The sequence below is a fragment of the Echiichthys vipera genome, assembly GCF_963691815.1.
Source record: "Echiichthys vipera genome assembly, chromosome: 19".
NCBI lineage: Eukaryota > Metazoa > Chordata > Actinopteri > Perciformes > Trachinidae > Echiichthys > Echiichthys vipera.
In genome coordinates this window covers 15,173,661-15,190,340 of record NC_139844.1, presented here as the reverse complement: position 1 = coordinate 15,190,340, position 16,680 = coordinate 15,173,661, and the positions used below count along the sequence as shown (strand labels likewise).

General features: G+C 41.6%; 1 protein-coding gene across 10 annotated transcripts in view; it reads left to right on the top strand.

Moving 5' to 3' along the window:
- The first annotated feature begins 592 nt into the window (after window positions 1–592).
- Window positions 593–16,680, top strand: part of syne2a (spectrin repeat containing, nuclear envelope 2a) — an 82,410-nt gene continuing 66,322 nt past the window's right edge. For 5 of the 10 annotated variants that reach the window (XM_083934068.1, XM_083934063.1, XM_083934064.1 and 2 more), the window contains exons 1-29: window positions 593–687; window positions 2,172–2,233; window positions 4,085–4,180; window positions 4,326–4,403; window positions 4,487–4,579; window positions 4,748–4,944; window positions 5,349–5,548; window positions 5,965–6,065; window positions 6,316–6,405; window positions 7,020–7,133; window positions 7,236–7,373; window positions 7,673–7,837; window positions 8,052–8,164; window positions 8,328–8,496; window positions 9,127–9,223; window positions 9,359–9,564; window positions 9,686–9,838; window positions 10,035–10,172; window positions 10,288–10,389; window positions 10,612–10,779; window positions 11,168–11,326; window positions 11,420–12,160; window positions 12,520–12,654; window positions 12,894–13,049; window positions 13,182–13,342; window positions 13,806–14,106; window positions 14,654–14,769; window positions 15,450–15,588; window positions 15,676–16,547. In XM_083934068.1, the coding sequence (XP_083790194.1) occupies window positions 612–687; window positions 2,172–2,233; window positions 4,085–4,180; window positions 4,326–4,403; window positions 4,487–4,579; window positions 4,748–4,944; window positions 5,349–5,548; window positions 5,965–6,065; window positions 6,316–6,405; window positions 7,020–7,133; window positions 7,236–7,373; window positions 7,673–7,837; window positions 8,052–8,164; window positions 8,328–8,496; window positions 9,127–9,223; window positions 9,359–9,564; window positions 9,686–9,838; window positions 10,035–10,172; window positions 10,288–10,389; window positions 10,612–10,779; window positions 11,168–11,326; window positions 11,420–12,160; window positions 12,520–12,654; window positions 12,894–13,049; window positions 13,182–13,342; window positions 13,806–14,106; window positions 14,654–14,769; window positions 15,450–15,588; window positions 15,676–16,547 (5,336 nt within the window). In that variant the 5' untranslated portion in view covers window positions 593–611. Of the gene's footprint in view, window positions 688–1,738; window positions 1,791–2,171; window positions 2,234–4,084; window positions 4,181–4,325; window positions 4,404–4,486; window positions 4,580–4,747; window positions 4,945–5,348; window positions 5,549–5,964; window positions 6,066–6,315; window positions 6,406–7,019; window positions 7,134–7,235; window positions 7,374–7,672; window positions 7,838–8,051; window positions 8,165–8,327; window positions 8,497–9,126; window positions 9,224–9,358; window positions 9,565–9,685; window positions 9,839–10,034; window positions 10,173–10,287; window positions 10,390–10,611; window positions 10,780–11,167; window positions 11,327–11,419; window positions 12,161–12,519; window positions 12,655–12,893; window positions 13,050–13,181; window positions 13,343–13,805; window positions 14,107–14,653; window positions 14,770–15,449; window positions 15,589–15,675; window positions 16,548–16,680 lie in introns of those variants that run through there. The other 5 variants (XM_083934062.1, XM_083934065.1, XM_083934067.1 and 2 more) reach the window with 5 other exon arrangements.

The window sequence follows — 16,680 nt, the reverse complement described above, 5'->3', positions numbered from 1 at the left end:
TGGGCCTGCAGTGAGCGTGGGCGGGACTTTCCACCCTTGTTTGTCCTCATGCCCCAATAGGCAAGAGGCACCTTGTTTCATTTATGAGTACCTAAGGCCAAGTCCTATTTGCAGGGACTCAACACAGTGAATGATCGCAGAGTTGTGCCAATATGAAAGGACACAGCTGAGGACATTTATTGGACATGGTACACACTCTACTGGGTTCTTCATTGTAACACAATATACACTAGCTGTCTTCAGTGACTACTTCTCTGCTGCAGGTATGCTGAAGATTTGTAACCATGTTGTCTATTTTTGTATATCTATGTTATGTTAGTGTGGTACTGGCTCCTTCCATGCAGCCTGGTTATTCCCCCTCTTTGAGCTCTTTGTTTGAGTGTTTGCATGTGTGTACTTGTGTCTGTGGTAATGTAAGGGTGTGTTCTAATCAGGCAGCGGAGGCGGCTAAATTAAATGCTGCGGAAGAAACGTTTACACGCCAGCATTTTGTTTTTTTCCTTTTTTGGCATGGTGGATTTCTCTTTAGTGGACTATTTACTAACCCATGCTTCCTTGACCTCTCTGAGGTTGTTGTCTGAGGTTTGTTTTGTGCTGCAGTTTGAGGCTACATGGCTTCAGGTGGAGCAGAGGAAGATGATGGAGGTATTCCATTGGACATTGACAACGTGCACATGCTCCTCCAAGGTCAGTCTATCCCTGTACTTTTATATATGTTCCTACATGTGATGTGCTGTAGTGGGGAATCAAAGTGGTGACCAAACTTGTACGTATGTTGATATCTTGACATATTTACACACTCTCCCATCATTAAATCAGTATTATGTTTATTGTAAACATGTATAAATAGCCATGATTGTAATTTGAACTAGAAAAATGTTATTATTAATGTAGTGAAACCTCTTTCTGCTTTTTTTTCTTTTGTAGTGTGCATGTCAGGTGAACTGGTTGGAGTGGAGTGATTCAAATGCTCAGTGGTTTCCTGCCTCGGCATGTTCTTAAACAAACAGCAAACTTACTGATTATGATTCACAGCCAAATGTGATATCTGCAAGTGTTACTTCATAAATCTTAATGTGACATTTCGGGTTGCCTCAGACGGACATCACGTTCCTTTATTAACTGCAGACTGAATCACAAAATAGCCTTAGCAGCTTGTTTGTAATCATAGCCACGTTTGGTCTGCAGGAAAACAGAATCAGAACAGTTTCAATTAAAGTGGTAAAAGACTTTGAGTCGATAATTGACACCATTTGTGTCCTGTGATGAAAATACACAGTGGACAATTATCCACGTGTTCCCTCATTGGCTCAACTTAACCTGTCAATATTCTCTTCAAGCTAAAAGTGGGCAGTTTCCCAAACTACGTGCATATTTCTTGAAGCGTTCTGTTTCATAATACTTAACAAGGAAAGTCTTTATTATGTTTTATATTTAGTAAAAGGTTCATGTTTTGGCAACAGAGGCTTTGGATCTTGTCTAGTTTCTTGCAAGCACCATGTATGCCCCAAATCTCCTGAGTGTACCCGTGTGTGCATATATCTGTTTGTGTGTCTGTTTGTGAGTGTGTGTCAGCCTAAGTATCTATGTCTGGCACTGTCTTGGAGCCAGATCCCAGCCAGTAGCCTTTCTTTAGCTTAAAGTGGAAGGCCTGCCACTCTGGGTCATCTAGTGTTAGCGAAGGAAGTTATATGTTGGTTAAAATAGCCTCTTCACTCATTATATATGGATTTATTGACTATTTATCATAAGCATGGAGGCTCGAAAACACCTTCAGTGCTCTGATGTGGGTGAGTACCTGCAGTTTGGATCAGGATTCCTAACTTATTATGGACTTTACAGCAGCATGAGGTCAGCGAAAGTCAGGTTGCTTTTGAGGATGTATTATGTATGTACGTTTTGTACATTTGTTAGCATTAGTTGTCGGGTGGACTGAATTTGTATTTCCCTTTTTTAGAAAAACAAAACATCATAAAAGCACCCCTCAAAGTGTTCATAATAGACAATCATAATTTACAGCATATTACAGCAATCAAATATCATTTGAGAAAGAGGATTTTAATATCCAGTACTTGATAACTGTATTGATGCTACAGATCAGAAACCACCTCAATTAAATACATTTGTTCTGAATGTGTACAAATTATTATTTTTGTCTGTTTCCTCGACAGTGGAGCATGAACAGATTCAGAAGAGGACATTCACCAACTGGATAAATGCTCAACTAGCTAAGGTATGTTAAGATATCATATTTATGCGTGATGCTGGCATTTGTTGGAGAAAATAAGAAACTGCTAACATTAAACTTATTTTAGTAAAAAAAAAAAAACATTTGTAAAAATCAAAAAGCCTCTAGATGGTTTTAATGCTTTGGACAAAAAATTCTATCTATTTTACACTTGTCAAATCAGTAATACTACTGTGGGTAGTGTCGAACAGCTGATATTTTTTATTTTAAAAAGTGCTTCATCAAAGAAACCCCTACACAAAGGTTTATATTCAGCTGTCAAATACAATGCATTGGCACAGTGGTTGGAGCAGGCGCCCTATGTAAAGAGGCTGAAGTTACTTGAGGCAGCGGCTGCAGGTTCGAGCATGTCTCCCCCTCCCTCTCTCACCCCATTTCCTGTCTGTCCCCATAAAAAAAGGCTTGAAAACTGCGAGAAAAAAAAATCTTTAGAAATATGATGCATCTTCTGGAGATTATCTTTCTGGCAGTGAGTTGATTAGAGAGAGGCTGGAGTAGTGATGCATTGTATTTGTTGTATGGATTTACTTTTCTTAGCGTTTAAAATACTCTACTTGTTGGCCTTTTACATTCATGCAAGGTTGTGGCAAGCAAAACTTTATCAAAAGTGCAGATTTATGTTTTTCTCAGAGTCTAGCTGCTTTTCAATATGCAATATTTGGACAAGAATAAAAATATTAAAAGAATGTTATGGAGATTTCTACAGAGAGTGTTAAAAAATGATGTCATGCTGTGGTCGAGCTGTAAATGATACCCTATGTAGCAGGCTGTAGACGTGCTGATTCATTCTTCTGACAGTTAGGTGCAGTGAAGCAGCTCACCGTGGATCTCATTGGAAAGAGACCTTGAGCTGCTTGTGACACTCGGCTGGAGTATAAATAGTGGTTCAATGAAGCAGAACAGCATGTAATTTGAATCCAGCCACCTCTTTATAACCTCGTGTCCATATGCCTGTGCTCTAAAATCACTGGTTCATAACCTGCCATCTGTTACACCAGTTGAGTCCACCGACAACCCCCCAACAGGGGATACTTCCTTTATGTCTAGAGGACAGTGTTCACTGTTGTGACTCGGCCTAAAGCTTTGACTAACAAACATTTGAATGAATCCACTATACTTTCATGGCAGAAGGTTTTGGATGAAAGAAATCTGTAGACTCTGTTTTTTCGGATTATTTGTAAAGTGGCTACTGAATGTGTTGCATTTAAAAAATCATGTCATTGCAGAATAAATGTTGATGCACAGTATTTCTATGTTTGCCACAAAGTAGATCACATTTCCCATAAACTGTTTTGCTTCCTGTTGCACTTAAGATTTTTTCCTGTGGTTTGCAAAAAGATAAATATTTCAGATCAGCCTTTTATTTAACAGATGACATCAGGAAACCCGAAACAACTTCCTGTTTTGTATAATATGAGGCAGCACCATATATGACCCAGAGTTATTTATATACAGCGGTTATCTATTTGATATTTGAAAAGGTCCCAAATTAATTTGATGCTATCAAATATTGATAGCACCAAATTAAACGCTTGCACAAGCGTGAACCTGGCATTGTGGCTGTAGGGCAAGCAGTGAAATTTGGTGCACACACAGAACAGCTCTCAAGTACGACACGGTTCCCTTTGTTGATACGAAAGAACCGGAGTGTTTGTGAACGTAACATCACTATCAGGGTAGGCTTTTCTGTCGCTGACTGATTACTCCCTCCTCCATGAGTTCTTTTGACACTTACTATAGTAGGTGGAACTTAATGATAGATCATAGTTTTTACCGTAACTCACCCACCCCTTTATTCCACTGTGTTATTATTAAGACTTTTGCCCATTGTTACAGAGATGTCCGCCCTCACATGTGTCAGACCTGTTCTCTGACCTCAGAGATGGCTCACAGCTGCTTGACCTGTTGGAGGCGATGAGTAGCCAACCTATGGTGAGTTGCTACAATGTGCTTCTGATATTATTAAGTTCAATAGGCTCCTAATTCCTCCCCCAGTTATATAATTTATAAAAGTATAGGGGAGGTAAAATTAACATTATCATCTGTTTAAAGCTGATTTTGTAATTTGTTTCCACAGAAAAGACAAAGGGGCAGAGGGGTTTTCCAGCAGAGGGCCAACATTGAGACAGCGCTGAACTTTCTCAAGAAGAAATCAGTAAGTTTCCACAAAAACAACAACACAATCTGAATCTGCGGCATGTTTTATTAACACTTGTTCTGGTTGGCTGGTTGGTGTAGATCAAATTGGTGAACATAAACATCCCAGATATCATAGATGGACGGCCCTCTATCATCCTCGGACTCATATGGACCATCATCCTCCACTGTCATGTGAGCATCAATGGTTTATTGTGAAACAGGAAGTAGGAGGAGGAACAGAAGCAACGGCATACTTCAATAGCATAGCTACTTTACTTTAGTCAGCCCATACTGACTAAAAGTTTGGTTAGATGCTGATGATTTGATATCCAATATATTGTTTGACTATCTCTGTTTTAGATTGAGGAGCTGGCCAACACTCTCTCCTACAGTTCTTGTCATTCCTCCCTTGACTCTCTGGCCAGCCTGGACTCCTGGTCTGGCAGCCCAGTCCCAGCCAGTCCAGTACCTGCAGGCCGGACATCGCCTCTACACAAACGCTTCCGGATATCAGCCAAGAAGGCCCTGCTCATGTGGGTCAGGGACCAATGCCAAAAGTAGGTGGTTACTGTTAATGCTTTAAACAAAGGCATGATACAAGTGTTTAATTATGGGAAAGAGGGTGCAAGTTAAAACATCTTTGTTTAACACTGGTGACCTGGAGTGTTATGAGCATCATGGTGGCTCAGAGGTCTCCCAACTACACCTTTCTATGAGTTGCACGTTTTCCCAGTGTTTATGCAACTTAATCGTCCTTTGTCTCCCAACAGTTCAAAGAGATGCAAGACAGATTGCTTGTTGAATGTTAGTTAGAGTAAAGTAATGACTGACGTCTTGCTGACAAACTGGCTCAGAACCTCTTTGGTTTATCATGCATTCTCATCTTCATAAAAATGTCATGGACACCACTTCTTTCTTTTCCTTTTGTTTTTTTGTTCTCCATCTGTCTTTCTCTCTTTAGGGTTGGTTGCTCCGTCAGTGTGAAGAACTTCAAGTCGAGCTGGAGAAGCGGAGAGGCCTTCTTGGCTATCCTGTGTTCTCTCAGACCACAGCTGGCTGATCTCTCACTAGTCCAGTCCAGAAGCAACCAGGAGAACCTGGAGGAGGCGTTTCACCTGGCCGAGAGGGAGCTCAACATCCCCCGCCTGCTGGAGCCCCAGGGTGAGGCTTGTGGAGTTGTTACAATAGTCTTTCACAGTAATATTTCAAATCGTAAGTAACATACCAAATTACCATGGACTCTTTTTTTTGTAGTCCTTTGGCTATGATAATTATAACAGGATATTTTCAATGAATATTACTTTGTTTAGCCATTTTACCATGGACGTAACTGTGTTACCTTGATTTATTTTGAAGAGAACGTGCAACCTGTGGTAATAGTGCTCCATTGTTTTTACACGATTTCTCCTAGGAAGCACTGAGAAAAACGTAGTGTTCTTATTTTACATTATTTTCTACTATATTACATTCTGAGCAACAAACCGCAAACTGGTTGCGCTTAATTTAAGAAAAGATAATTTAAAGTGACAGTTGAGTCGCTGCCACACTGAGCAACAATATGTTTACCTACACCTCAGATGTTGATGTTAAAGACCCTGATGAGAAGTCCATTATGACGTACGTGGCCCAGTTTCTACAGTACTCCAATGACATGCCGGCACCTGATGATCATCTCCAGGTAGGGAATCAAACTTCTACCTTTTAATCATAGTTTCACTTTGACTTTCACACCTTTTGAAGACTTGATTGCAGAACGGAAAGCATTGTTTTCAAGTCTATATCGGCCCTCTTAAACTTTGCAGAGTACAAGTGCTACTGTTTCATGCTGCTCCTTTTCCCTTTTTAGAGCTTGAACCCAAAATCTCCTGCATGAAAACTGAGGGGTGTTTATTTATTTTTCCTGTTCTCTTCTGTTGGCTGTGGTGTAGCTGTTTCCTCTGGCCCAGCCCCTTTCTCTCTCACCTGTGAACTTGCCCGCTCACTTCACCCCAGCAATTGCTGTCTCACCGTTACGTCAGGTAGCTACACACCAAACAAAGAAGTCCGTCTTCGATTCATATTTTTTTTTTTTCTCTCACTCTGTAATTCGCATGCATTAGCCAAATGGTACTGGCAAACAATACAGCTGTTTGTAAGATACATTGCTGCAGATGAGTTTTCCGTTTTTGAAAAACGGTTTTCTGCTGATGTTTCCAGGGGTCTGTCAGGTCTGTATCAGTATGGCACACACAGGGTTTCCCTCTATGTATGGTAAGACTGTTGGCCCACTGGGCCTAGGTTCACTCCCACCAGGCCAAAGCATCTGGGGACTTTAAAAAGTCTATTTTAAAGATGTTTTCAATACAGTTACAGTGAGATTACTCAGTTGGAAAATCTCCAGTCATCGTTTAGTTCTTAATTAAGGGCTCTAGGAATCTCTGATATATTTTTTCCTACAATTCTGATATTACAACAACTACATGACCCTATCTCATTGCTGCCGTCAGTTTACCTGGCCTGTCAAATCTTCTGGGGAAACCCTGGGCACACACTTCTTCCATTTGTCCAATAATTATGCAGTGCTAATATTGTTATTCAACTTAATTAAGAAGAAAGTGCAGTAACTGACGGATTCAATTTTGAAAAAATGTAGGTCTCTTCAAGTGAGAGAGCGCTAGAGGTGACTCTCTGGCTGCAGCAAGCCTACCAGGAACTGTCAGAGGCACGGTCGGCTACAGAGAAATCCAGCTTTGCAGAAAAATATTATGTAAGCACAAGAGCTAAAAAGAAAAAAGAAACATTCATTGGTGTACATTATTCTGTATTACTGTACAGCGATTAGAAGTTGTTGCTGTGTTTGGTTCATCAGGTATTTCAGAACCTCGCTGGCTCCTTCACTGAGCAAAGGAGACCGGTGATGACCCTCCTTGCCGCCATAAGACGCTGCCCTGAGCTGAGCCAAGAGCAATGTGCTCTCAGGACAGCCTGGGATTGTCTGGAAAATGAGGTAAGGAAATCTGTACTTCCTTATTGCATCATATATGCATCATGTGCTATATTTTGAGATTTTTTTTTACTGTTGCTCCTAAGTCTGGAAAATGGCTCCTGCTGATTCACTTCCTTTGTCTCTCTCCAGATGAATTAGAAATGTTTACAGAGCACTCATTAGACTGCATTTCAGTGACCAGGGTTTATGCTTATACCAGGTTGTGTATGTATGTGTGTGTGTGTGTGTGTGTGTGTGTGTGTGTGTGTGTGTGTGTGTGTGTGTGTGTTGTGTGTGTGTGTGTGTGTATGAATCCCCAGCTGCAGAGATGTAAAGCAGACCTGGACTCAAGCCTTCCTCCTCCTCTGGACTCCGTCGTCATGTGGCTGCAGCGTGCAGAGGCAGCGCTAACAGAAGAGGGAGAAAGATTGAAAGATCATGCAGAAGCTGCTAAAGAAGCAAGAGCTCAACAGGACATGCAAAAGGTCATTTTTATTTTTAAGCTGCAGAGCAAATATGAGCTTTTTAGTTTTCAAAAATATAAAATTTACAATTTTCCAGTGTTTTCTGAACCCTGAAGCAACGTTGAAACTACTTGACCTATGTAGTGTACCAATATTTGTGTAAGTGTATGATGTGAAACTTGACACATTATGACGTTTATGTGCTCATAATCTTGTTTGTCCTCTTTCTTTTTAGACTTTAATTAAGGAGATGAGCCACCACGTCAATATCCTTGATACCTACCAAAATATGGATGACTCAGGGAACATATTAGTGCCCCTTGAAAAGTTTGATGATATAAAAAGACGGTACGTGACATAATTGTTCAACTTCTGCTAACACAGAATTTTATTCAAATCAATATTCCCACATGGGGGTTTAATCAAAAAGTCATTGTAATAAAATGATCTGCAGTTTGGGCCCAATAAAATAATATAATAACGTATTGACACATTTTTTATTTGAGAACAGCTTAACTAATGTCCGGGTCACAGCCAAGTATCAAGGGATCAAGTTGGAATACCAGGAATCCCATCACACTGTACTGGATCTCCTGGGGCGCATCAGTGCTAAGGTGCAGACGTGGAAAGCTCCCTACGGTTCCCAGGAGACAGTAATTCAGCTTCTGCAGGACTGGCATGTACGTATCTGGAAAATCAGGACCTGAAAACTTGTTACACCAGAAACATACCCTTTGTTCCAATACTGCAAGTATGTCAGAAAAAATATAGTATGTCCCAATACATAGTATGTCATATGCAGTTTGCCAAACATACCCAGATGTCCTACTGCACACGGTCGGATTTTGTAAATCAGCGTGCTTTTCTGGCCACAATCCTTTGCGTATATGAGCAAACCTTGCTAACAGGACTTTTTACTTGTTCAATCAGACATAAACGTACAGTTTCTCTTCTACTACATTGAGAAACAGAGCTGTCCAAATCTGCTAGAAATTGATCGATGCACCATTGCAGACAGGAAGCTTTTTTTACAGCCAAAATGGTTTTATATCACAGCCTGTTTTTTGCCAGAGCTTCAATTGTGTGATTGGGTTTTTTACTTGCAGGGAAAATACCAACATTTTCTAAAAAAAAAAGAAATACGTACGTGTGAACTAGAACAAAATATTTTTTAAAAGTTAGCTTTTCTGATACAATAGAATAGAATAGAATAGTAATACTTCATTGATCCTCAGTTGGGAAATTGAAGACATTATGCTTCCTGAAAAAATAATAACAAAAGTGATGACTTCTGTCTATTTGTTTTCTAGGAGACTGTGGAGCGCCAAGGCTGGCTTTTAATTCTGATGGACGTACTCCAAAACCTGAAGGAGAAGGCGGATGCTTACACCAGCAAGGCAGCGCTAGGTATGAGCTAGGTGTAACGAGAGTCCTGTAAACAGAATATCCCAGCTTAATCTTTGTTGTGAATTCTGTAGATGATAGAATATTTTTTATTTTTAAAAGGCAAGACTTGACCCCCCACTCACTCTTCATTCCCAGGTGAAGATTCCAAGTTTGTTACTCGTCAGGTGAAGGATGCAGAAAGTGAAGCTGAATCGGTCACGCAGGCTGTGACGGTTGTGAGAGGGACGATGGAGAGAGTGGTGTCTGCATGGGAGACTTACGACAAGTGCCTTTCATCTCTACAGACGTGGCTGGCACAGAAGATACATTCACACTCCCAGTCTCCTGCTGTGGGAATGCAGGTAGCCTCTTATCTCGAATTCCGTCAATGAATAACTCAAAGTAGATTATGACTCTCTCTAGGAAGTCCAGTATTTGAAGCTGCAGTTATTATTTCTTTGTCTTTTGGATCGGTGACTGTAGGACATGAGTGAGTGGACTTCATGTCAGGCTAAGTTAAACGAGGCGGGGAACTCGCTCATTGAAGTGACAGAATCTCCAACCAGCCTCGCTCTGGCCGAACAACTCAGCAAAGTCAACATGCAGTGGGCTGAATGCATGAAGAGAACAGTCTTTGTAAGTATGCAAGTTCTGGCTGTTCTTTCCACACGGGCACAAAGTGTACATGAAAGGATTTAAAATCATTTACAGCATTAATCTCAAACTGTTAAGGCCTATTGTTTTATTTTAAATATGACTTAAATTTAAGCATAGGGATAACAGGACACAGACATCAATAAAGGTTGCAAGTCATGAAGCATGTCTTTCTTAGGAAGTGTCATCTGAGCCAAGTGTCGGTCCCCTGTGTCTTCAAATGGTGCATTCACTGACCCAGGAGGCCAGCTGGCTGTTGAGGCAGCCACTGGAGGTGGCGTCCGTCCCACTGAAAGCTAACAGGCAGAAACTACAGGTTGGAAAAGTTACAAATTCGTTAATGGATGAGTAGCAGCAAAAAAAGACGCAGTTTTTATACCTTTCCATGCCTTAGCTAGTCTCTCTGTTTGACTCGTACTTTTTTTTATCAGATTCTGAGTAAAAAGATGGCCGAGATGGATCATTCATCTGTCAGTCCATCCCCAAACTTTCAAACAAGCCACACAGAGAACCTCCAGCAAGCTGTCCCACAGGTACTCTGCTGCAAAAACTCTGACTAACTGCATTTCAATAGGCTGAAGCTTTATTTAAGCAGTGCACAGGTAAACATCCAGTACTGTGCAATTTCTATATAAGACCAGTGAGAGGAAAAACTGCAGTTGTAGCCATTGTTACAATTGCAACATTTTAATAAGATTTTTTGTTGATATACAAAGGATAGGGTTCAGTCCTGATTTTTTGTGTATGTATGACAGATGCTTGCTGAAGCAGAGAGGACCTGTGGAGAACTGCAACGGGCTGCGTCCACGCTGGAGGGCCGTCTGGCTCAGCTGGACCACTGGAGCACAGAGGCTCTGGACTGTTACCAGCACCAGAAGGAGAAAAAGCACAGAGGATGCTCTACATTGGAACCTACAATCAAAGTCAGCAAACCAGAACTTCTCATTAGGCATTATTTTGATTCTTATGTTAAATGAGCCTATAGCCATTTATACAATAGCAAGTTGTGAATGGTTAACAGCAATACGATCCACAAGCTATTGCCGCTCACAGATTCATTCATTAGTCTAAAGTATAGTGTTTGTTTTGATCAGTGAAACAAAATTAGCAAGAGGAAACAAACTCATGTCGCAAATCTGGTCGTATTAAGTGCACACCTAGCACAAAGTGCGCCTTTTGTGTGACTTAAGGGCAGATATAAAGCCCACGTGTCCTGTAAAGTTGTAAAACTATGCTAATGTTTAGTTTGAGCCCTAAGAATGAAACAGTAACGTACAGATAACACAATGTAGGTTATATAATCCTCTCTAGGTGCTGATCTCTCGAGGCTTGCAGCTGGAGAGCCAGGTTGTAACTGAGGGACAGGATCTTCAGGACCTTGTGGTGCGAGTACAGAAAACATCTCCACTAAAGCACCTCAGTACTTTCAGCATACAGGACAGGATCTCAGAGGCAGTCCCCCACTGCCAGGTGAGTTAAATCAGTGTATGGTAAACTTTTATAGTCCTTCAACAGTTCCTAATTTTTTTACGTGACTTATTTTGTATGTGTTTCATTTTTTAGGAGATTCTTGGAATGTTTAGTTCCCTTGGGTTTCTGCAACATGGTGAAACAGCCCATCAGACACAGAGACAGCCAGAGGTAGGGTTAGTTGTTGTGGCCAGAACCAAACATGTAGATCACATTGGGAATGTTATGATGCAAACCCAAGACCCAAATCAGGCTTCACTTGAGATTCCTTCTCAGACACTTCGACAAAGGACAACAATGCTCCAGGGTTGGCCTAAAAAACAGCGCCTGGACACGCAGGATGAACCAACCATTGTTAAAATCCAAATGCTGTCTCAGCCATTGAGGGAACCAGTGCCTCATATTCACTCTCCTGCAGCAACTGAAACTGAACCCATGATCCAACCTCACTCATTTTCCAAATCCCAATCCCAAGCTTCAAGTCTGAGACATTGTGATCAGCTTCTACCTGTCTTGACTCCTGTTGGATCAAAGTGTCCAAAAAGTCCTGTTCTGTCTAAACATGTGACAAGTCAAGGGGGAAAGGAAGATTCACCCCTCTCACAAACTAAAACTTTGAAATCCATAATCAAAGGGCGACCAAACACGGTACAGAGTGATGAAACACCTCCACAGCCACCGGTGCTGGTCCGCAGTGAAGTCCATTCAAAAGCCCAGTCAATGGCAAGGAGCAGACTGGAGAAGGCCAGGTTTCGTCTGCAAGGACGCATCAAGCAAGCCATCAAGTTATTTGGTGGCAAGCAGATTTCAGAGTCACAAACCAAAAAGAAACAGGTACAGTTTCAAATGATAAATGAAGAAGAATAAGAAGAGCATCACTAACCATAACTGATGTTTTTTGTCGTAAAAAAGTGTAACTTATAAGTTATTCTTTTATTCCCAAAAAATTGCTTTAATCAATAATCTTTACTCAGATTTTTTTTAATCGCCAAAAATTGATTATTGTGAGCTTTCTGTCCACGTGTTGGTTAAGACAGAGCAGATGCTTTTCATGCTTTAACATCCAGACTTTGGAAACTCAAAGTTAAATCTCACAATTTGGACACAATCTGTAAAGGTCTGTGATGTTCTGCTTTGCACAGTTGTCTGTTTTGTTTGTGCCTGTTTGTCCAGCTGTGTGTCGTTCTGTGCAGAGGGCTTTAAAGATTCTGCAGCCTGCCATCCTTGACGAGTTCCTCGGTGCCGTGGAGGGTTTGGGGGCCTTTTACACTGGGCCCCAACTCCAGGACTTGATGCTCCTCTCTAACTCAGTCAAAAAGCAGTGGGAGGTATGACAGGGACTGTACACAGAAGACTGTTGCACCCACTAGAAAGGATAATAGTATTGATCCTCTCATCTAACTCTCAGCAAAAAAGCAGATTAATGTCAAACTATTTCTTTAAATTAATAAAATAATATCCAGTAAGGTTTCATGTAAGTGTTTTATCCCACCTGTAACTCCCTTTAACAGTTATGATATATCATGACAACCTGGCACTACTTACATTTTATTTGTGTCACACTCAGGATGTACGTGGAGAGATGGCCGCCTTTGTTCCCATCTTGTGGTCTAAGATCAGAGAGGGAAAGCAGTCATTTTCTGTAGTACAGTGTGAAACACAAACTAACACTCTGCACGAAGCCACTGACCCGACTGACTGTGACTCTGTGCCGCAGCAACAGGTAGCCTGTTTGTCATACCTCTGTAACACTCCATTAACATCTGATTGTGGCTGTGTGGCAAACTGTATGATTTTGGCAAAAGATCAGAAAGATACATGATTTCAGTTTCTCAGAAGTTCACATTCCTCCCAGGTCGTCGTTGATGGAGCTGTATCTGTTGAGGTTGAATCACTCCGAGAGCTGTGTGAAACACTTGCACCAGGGCAGTCCTCCTGCCTAGCAACAGACCAACTGAGGGAGTCAGATGAAGTACAGGAAACACAATCCAGTGACACAGCGCACCCACCTTACTGGTAAGATAAGGTCTTATGCATCATTAGGGTGTAATAATATTTCAGCAATAACTAACAACAGGACGACTGGGGCCTTGTTCGGCCTGTTGTGAAGTGGTGGCCCTCCTGGGTCGGCTGTCTGCTGTCGTTAGATGCTACGGAACATTATGTTAGCCTAAACTAGCAGCTAGCATTCTATATTTTGGTAGGTAGAAGATTTTTGTTTAAGACATTCATTCATTCATGTAATTGGCTAAAGTTGGACAGCATTTTTTGGCATTAAATTAACACCAAGTGTGTATCCTCTATGAACTGTGAATTTAATTTAATTGAATGGCATTGTTCAATTGAAGCAGACAGTTTATTTATTAACAATTGTCACTCTGTAATCCTTCAAGTCTTAATCTTACTTAGACTCCTGCAGGACTGAGAAGTTCTAACTGACTGGCCCCGATCTGCCCCTGATAAAGCTTTTTTAACTCAGCAGGGGACGGCAGCTCCGGGGTGACTCCCTGCTGAGAGCAACTGGTGTGTCGGCCGACACAACGCTGACCAACGATCTCCTGCAGAAACAAAGCGTGGACAGCCCACAACAAGACCTCTCACCTGTGTGTGTTGCTGCATCAGTGCAGTATCATGTTGATATCCTCCAGTTTCAAGCTCGGGATGTCCCAAGGGAGGACGACCTGACACATTACAGAGGCTGTGGTGCCAAAGAGCAGCCCCTGAAAGCTCGTCTGCTGCACATCACAGAGGGCAACCAGCAAACCCAAACTCATATACAGGTATAAAGGTAGCACATGGGTGCTTTTATACAGATTTCCATATTGTTTTCCTTGATATTCAGCTACACTAGATATTTTAGTACTTTAGTACTAAGAAATAATATTTAGAACGCTGGGGCAAGCTTTTAACTGGAACCTTACAGATCTAGTGCAAATGTTCTCTTTATCTAAAATATTTGCCTGTGCAGCTTTGAATTTGATATGAGACAGGTCTGTTGTAACTGTTGCAGCGAAATGTTGATACAAAGTAAAATGCTACGACGTGACTTGCAGTAGAAAGCCAATTGTATTTTGACTGTGTATGTTGCATATGTTAATTACCCTGAATTTATCTTATTTACTTCATACATAGCATTTAAAGTGGCCTGTACTTAAGTCTTCCTGGTCAGAAAAATACTCAGCAGTTTCATTGGCTGTGGCAGACTGGTACAAGACACAGCACCAGCTGCAGGGCACTAATCCTCAGTGATTGAATAGGCTAACCGCTCAATCTTCCTTCCTCTTTTCTGCATTGGACTGTTACTATGCGACTCTCCCATCTCCCCAGGCGGTTGTCAGGGGTGACACTGTGGAGACCAAGCAGGAGGCAGAGTGGACCGTCATCCCAGAGATAGCCGCCCACCGTCAGAAAGAGCACTCCTCCAAAGAAGAAGTACTAGAAAGGTATGGGTAAGAGAGATAAAGTTAGACCTGAAAGATGAGCACAGAAGAACATCAGTTGGCATTAAGGAAGTCATTTGGATCAGCATCTTCCTTTGACAGTGAAAGTTTTATACATCTTATTTTGAAGAAATATATACAATTGACTGCATGTTATTTACATCTCAAATGTTTTTTTTTTTTCATTTAAACGACAGACTTACCAGAAAGACATAACAGCGTGCAATGCACTTTGTTTTCAGTAAAGTGAAACAAGAATAACAGACACTAGTGAGATGAACTTGATGTCGTAGATTTCATAGCAGACTCTAGCCTTTCATTGTCAGAAAATGTGACATCGTCTTTCTTTTTTTCTCCTTTAATGTGAAGCACTTTGTAATTCTGTTTGTCTGTTTGTTTGTATAAGTGCTGTATAAATAAAGATATTATTATCATATTATCTTCATCAGCAGATTGAGTTTGGCCAGTTTAGTTATCTTTAACGTTTTAAGCACTTTAAGCACAATTTAGTTTCAACATTTATTCTTGACCTTGGAAACGGCTTTCTCTCTTCAGTATTTAGTTGTTGTTCTGGAGCTTCCGATTGTATTATTATTATCTATATCAGAAGATGGGAGTTAATTAATATCACATCTTAGTACTGTACATGATGATAATTTATAATGTTCTCTGGTTTGTGTCAGGATGACTCCTCTGGAGAATACTGCTGGCCTGATGGAGTTTACGGATGATCAGGTGGCCCTGATGACAGAGAAACTGGACCGGATCATCAGGGAGTCTGTGGACGTTTCCTCCTTCAGCATGTCTGATCCTGATTTTAAGGTACATCTGTTTTTTCCAAAGAATAACGCTTAAATCAAGTCAGTCAAATATGCAAAAATAATGATTAATCCCTCTTGCTTTACCCAGGAGATAGATGACAGACTGCAGGCTGAAATGAGAAAGTTGTCTGAACGAGGGGCTGAAGAGGAGAGGCGAGGGCCAGAAGCCACATCCCCTTCATCCCTCTGCCAGGCTCTTCACAACAATGTTCATCATCTTGAGCAGCTCAGAGAGCGGCTGGAGAAGGCTCGGTCAGCTGCCCAGGCTCTGCATCACTTCCTGGCTACAGTGAGGGAAATCAAGTCTGTGATCCCAATCCTTCTGGCGAGCCAGGACCCCAGCAGACAGCAAAATGAAGCAGAGTGGGAGCAGGAGAGACATACTTGGCAGGCAGCAATGCAGCAGAGGTTGCAGAGTGCTGCGGAACAATCTGATAGTGTTGACTGCACTTTAAAGGCGGCGGGGATGACTCTGACCATGCATGGGGCAACAGTGACGTGCCAGGATGTAGTGACATCATTGTCCCGGCAAGCTGTGGACGTGGAGAAAGAGCTGATGAGAGAAAGGAAGAGGGACATAAAAGATGAGTTATTTCCAGTGGGAAAGGAGCAAAGTCAGACAAAGACTGGGGATGATTCACCACATCGGAGGGGAGCAGAGGAACAGGATCATCCCACTCCGAGTACGACGGAAGAGGAGGCAGAGTTGGAGGCCAAAAGGAGACAACTGGAAGGAGATAAGAAGGCCGAACAACAGGATCCAACATGGGCGTCTGAAGGGGATTTCCTAAATGCTAAGGACCAGAGAAGAAGAAGAAGCAGCCAGGTTAAGAAAAACGAGGAAGAGAAGGAGAGTTTTGTCCAGAGGAGAGTTTTCTTGTTAGGCGCTCTGAGTGACATAAGGGGGGCAGCGAAGCAGCTGAGCTTACAGGAGCCCACCCTGCCTGCTCTGCAACACAGGTACAACATTGTTCCAGTTCCAAAAACCAATCATCCTTAGTGTTTGTTAGAGTTCAGTCCATCATATTAAGCATATAAATCAGGATGTTCTCTTCTACACAGCTTTAAAGTAAAAAAAAAAGACATTTATATT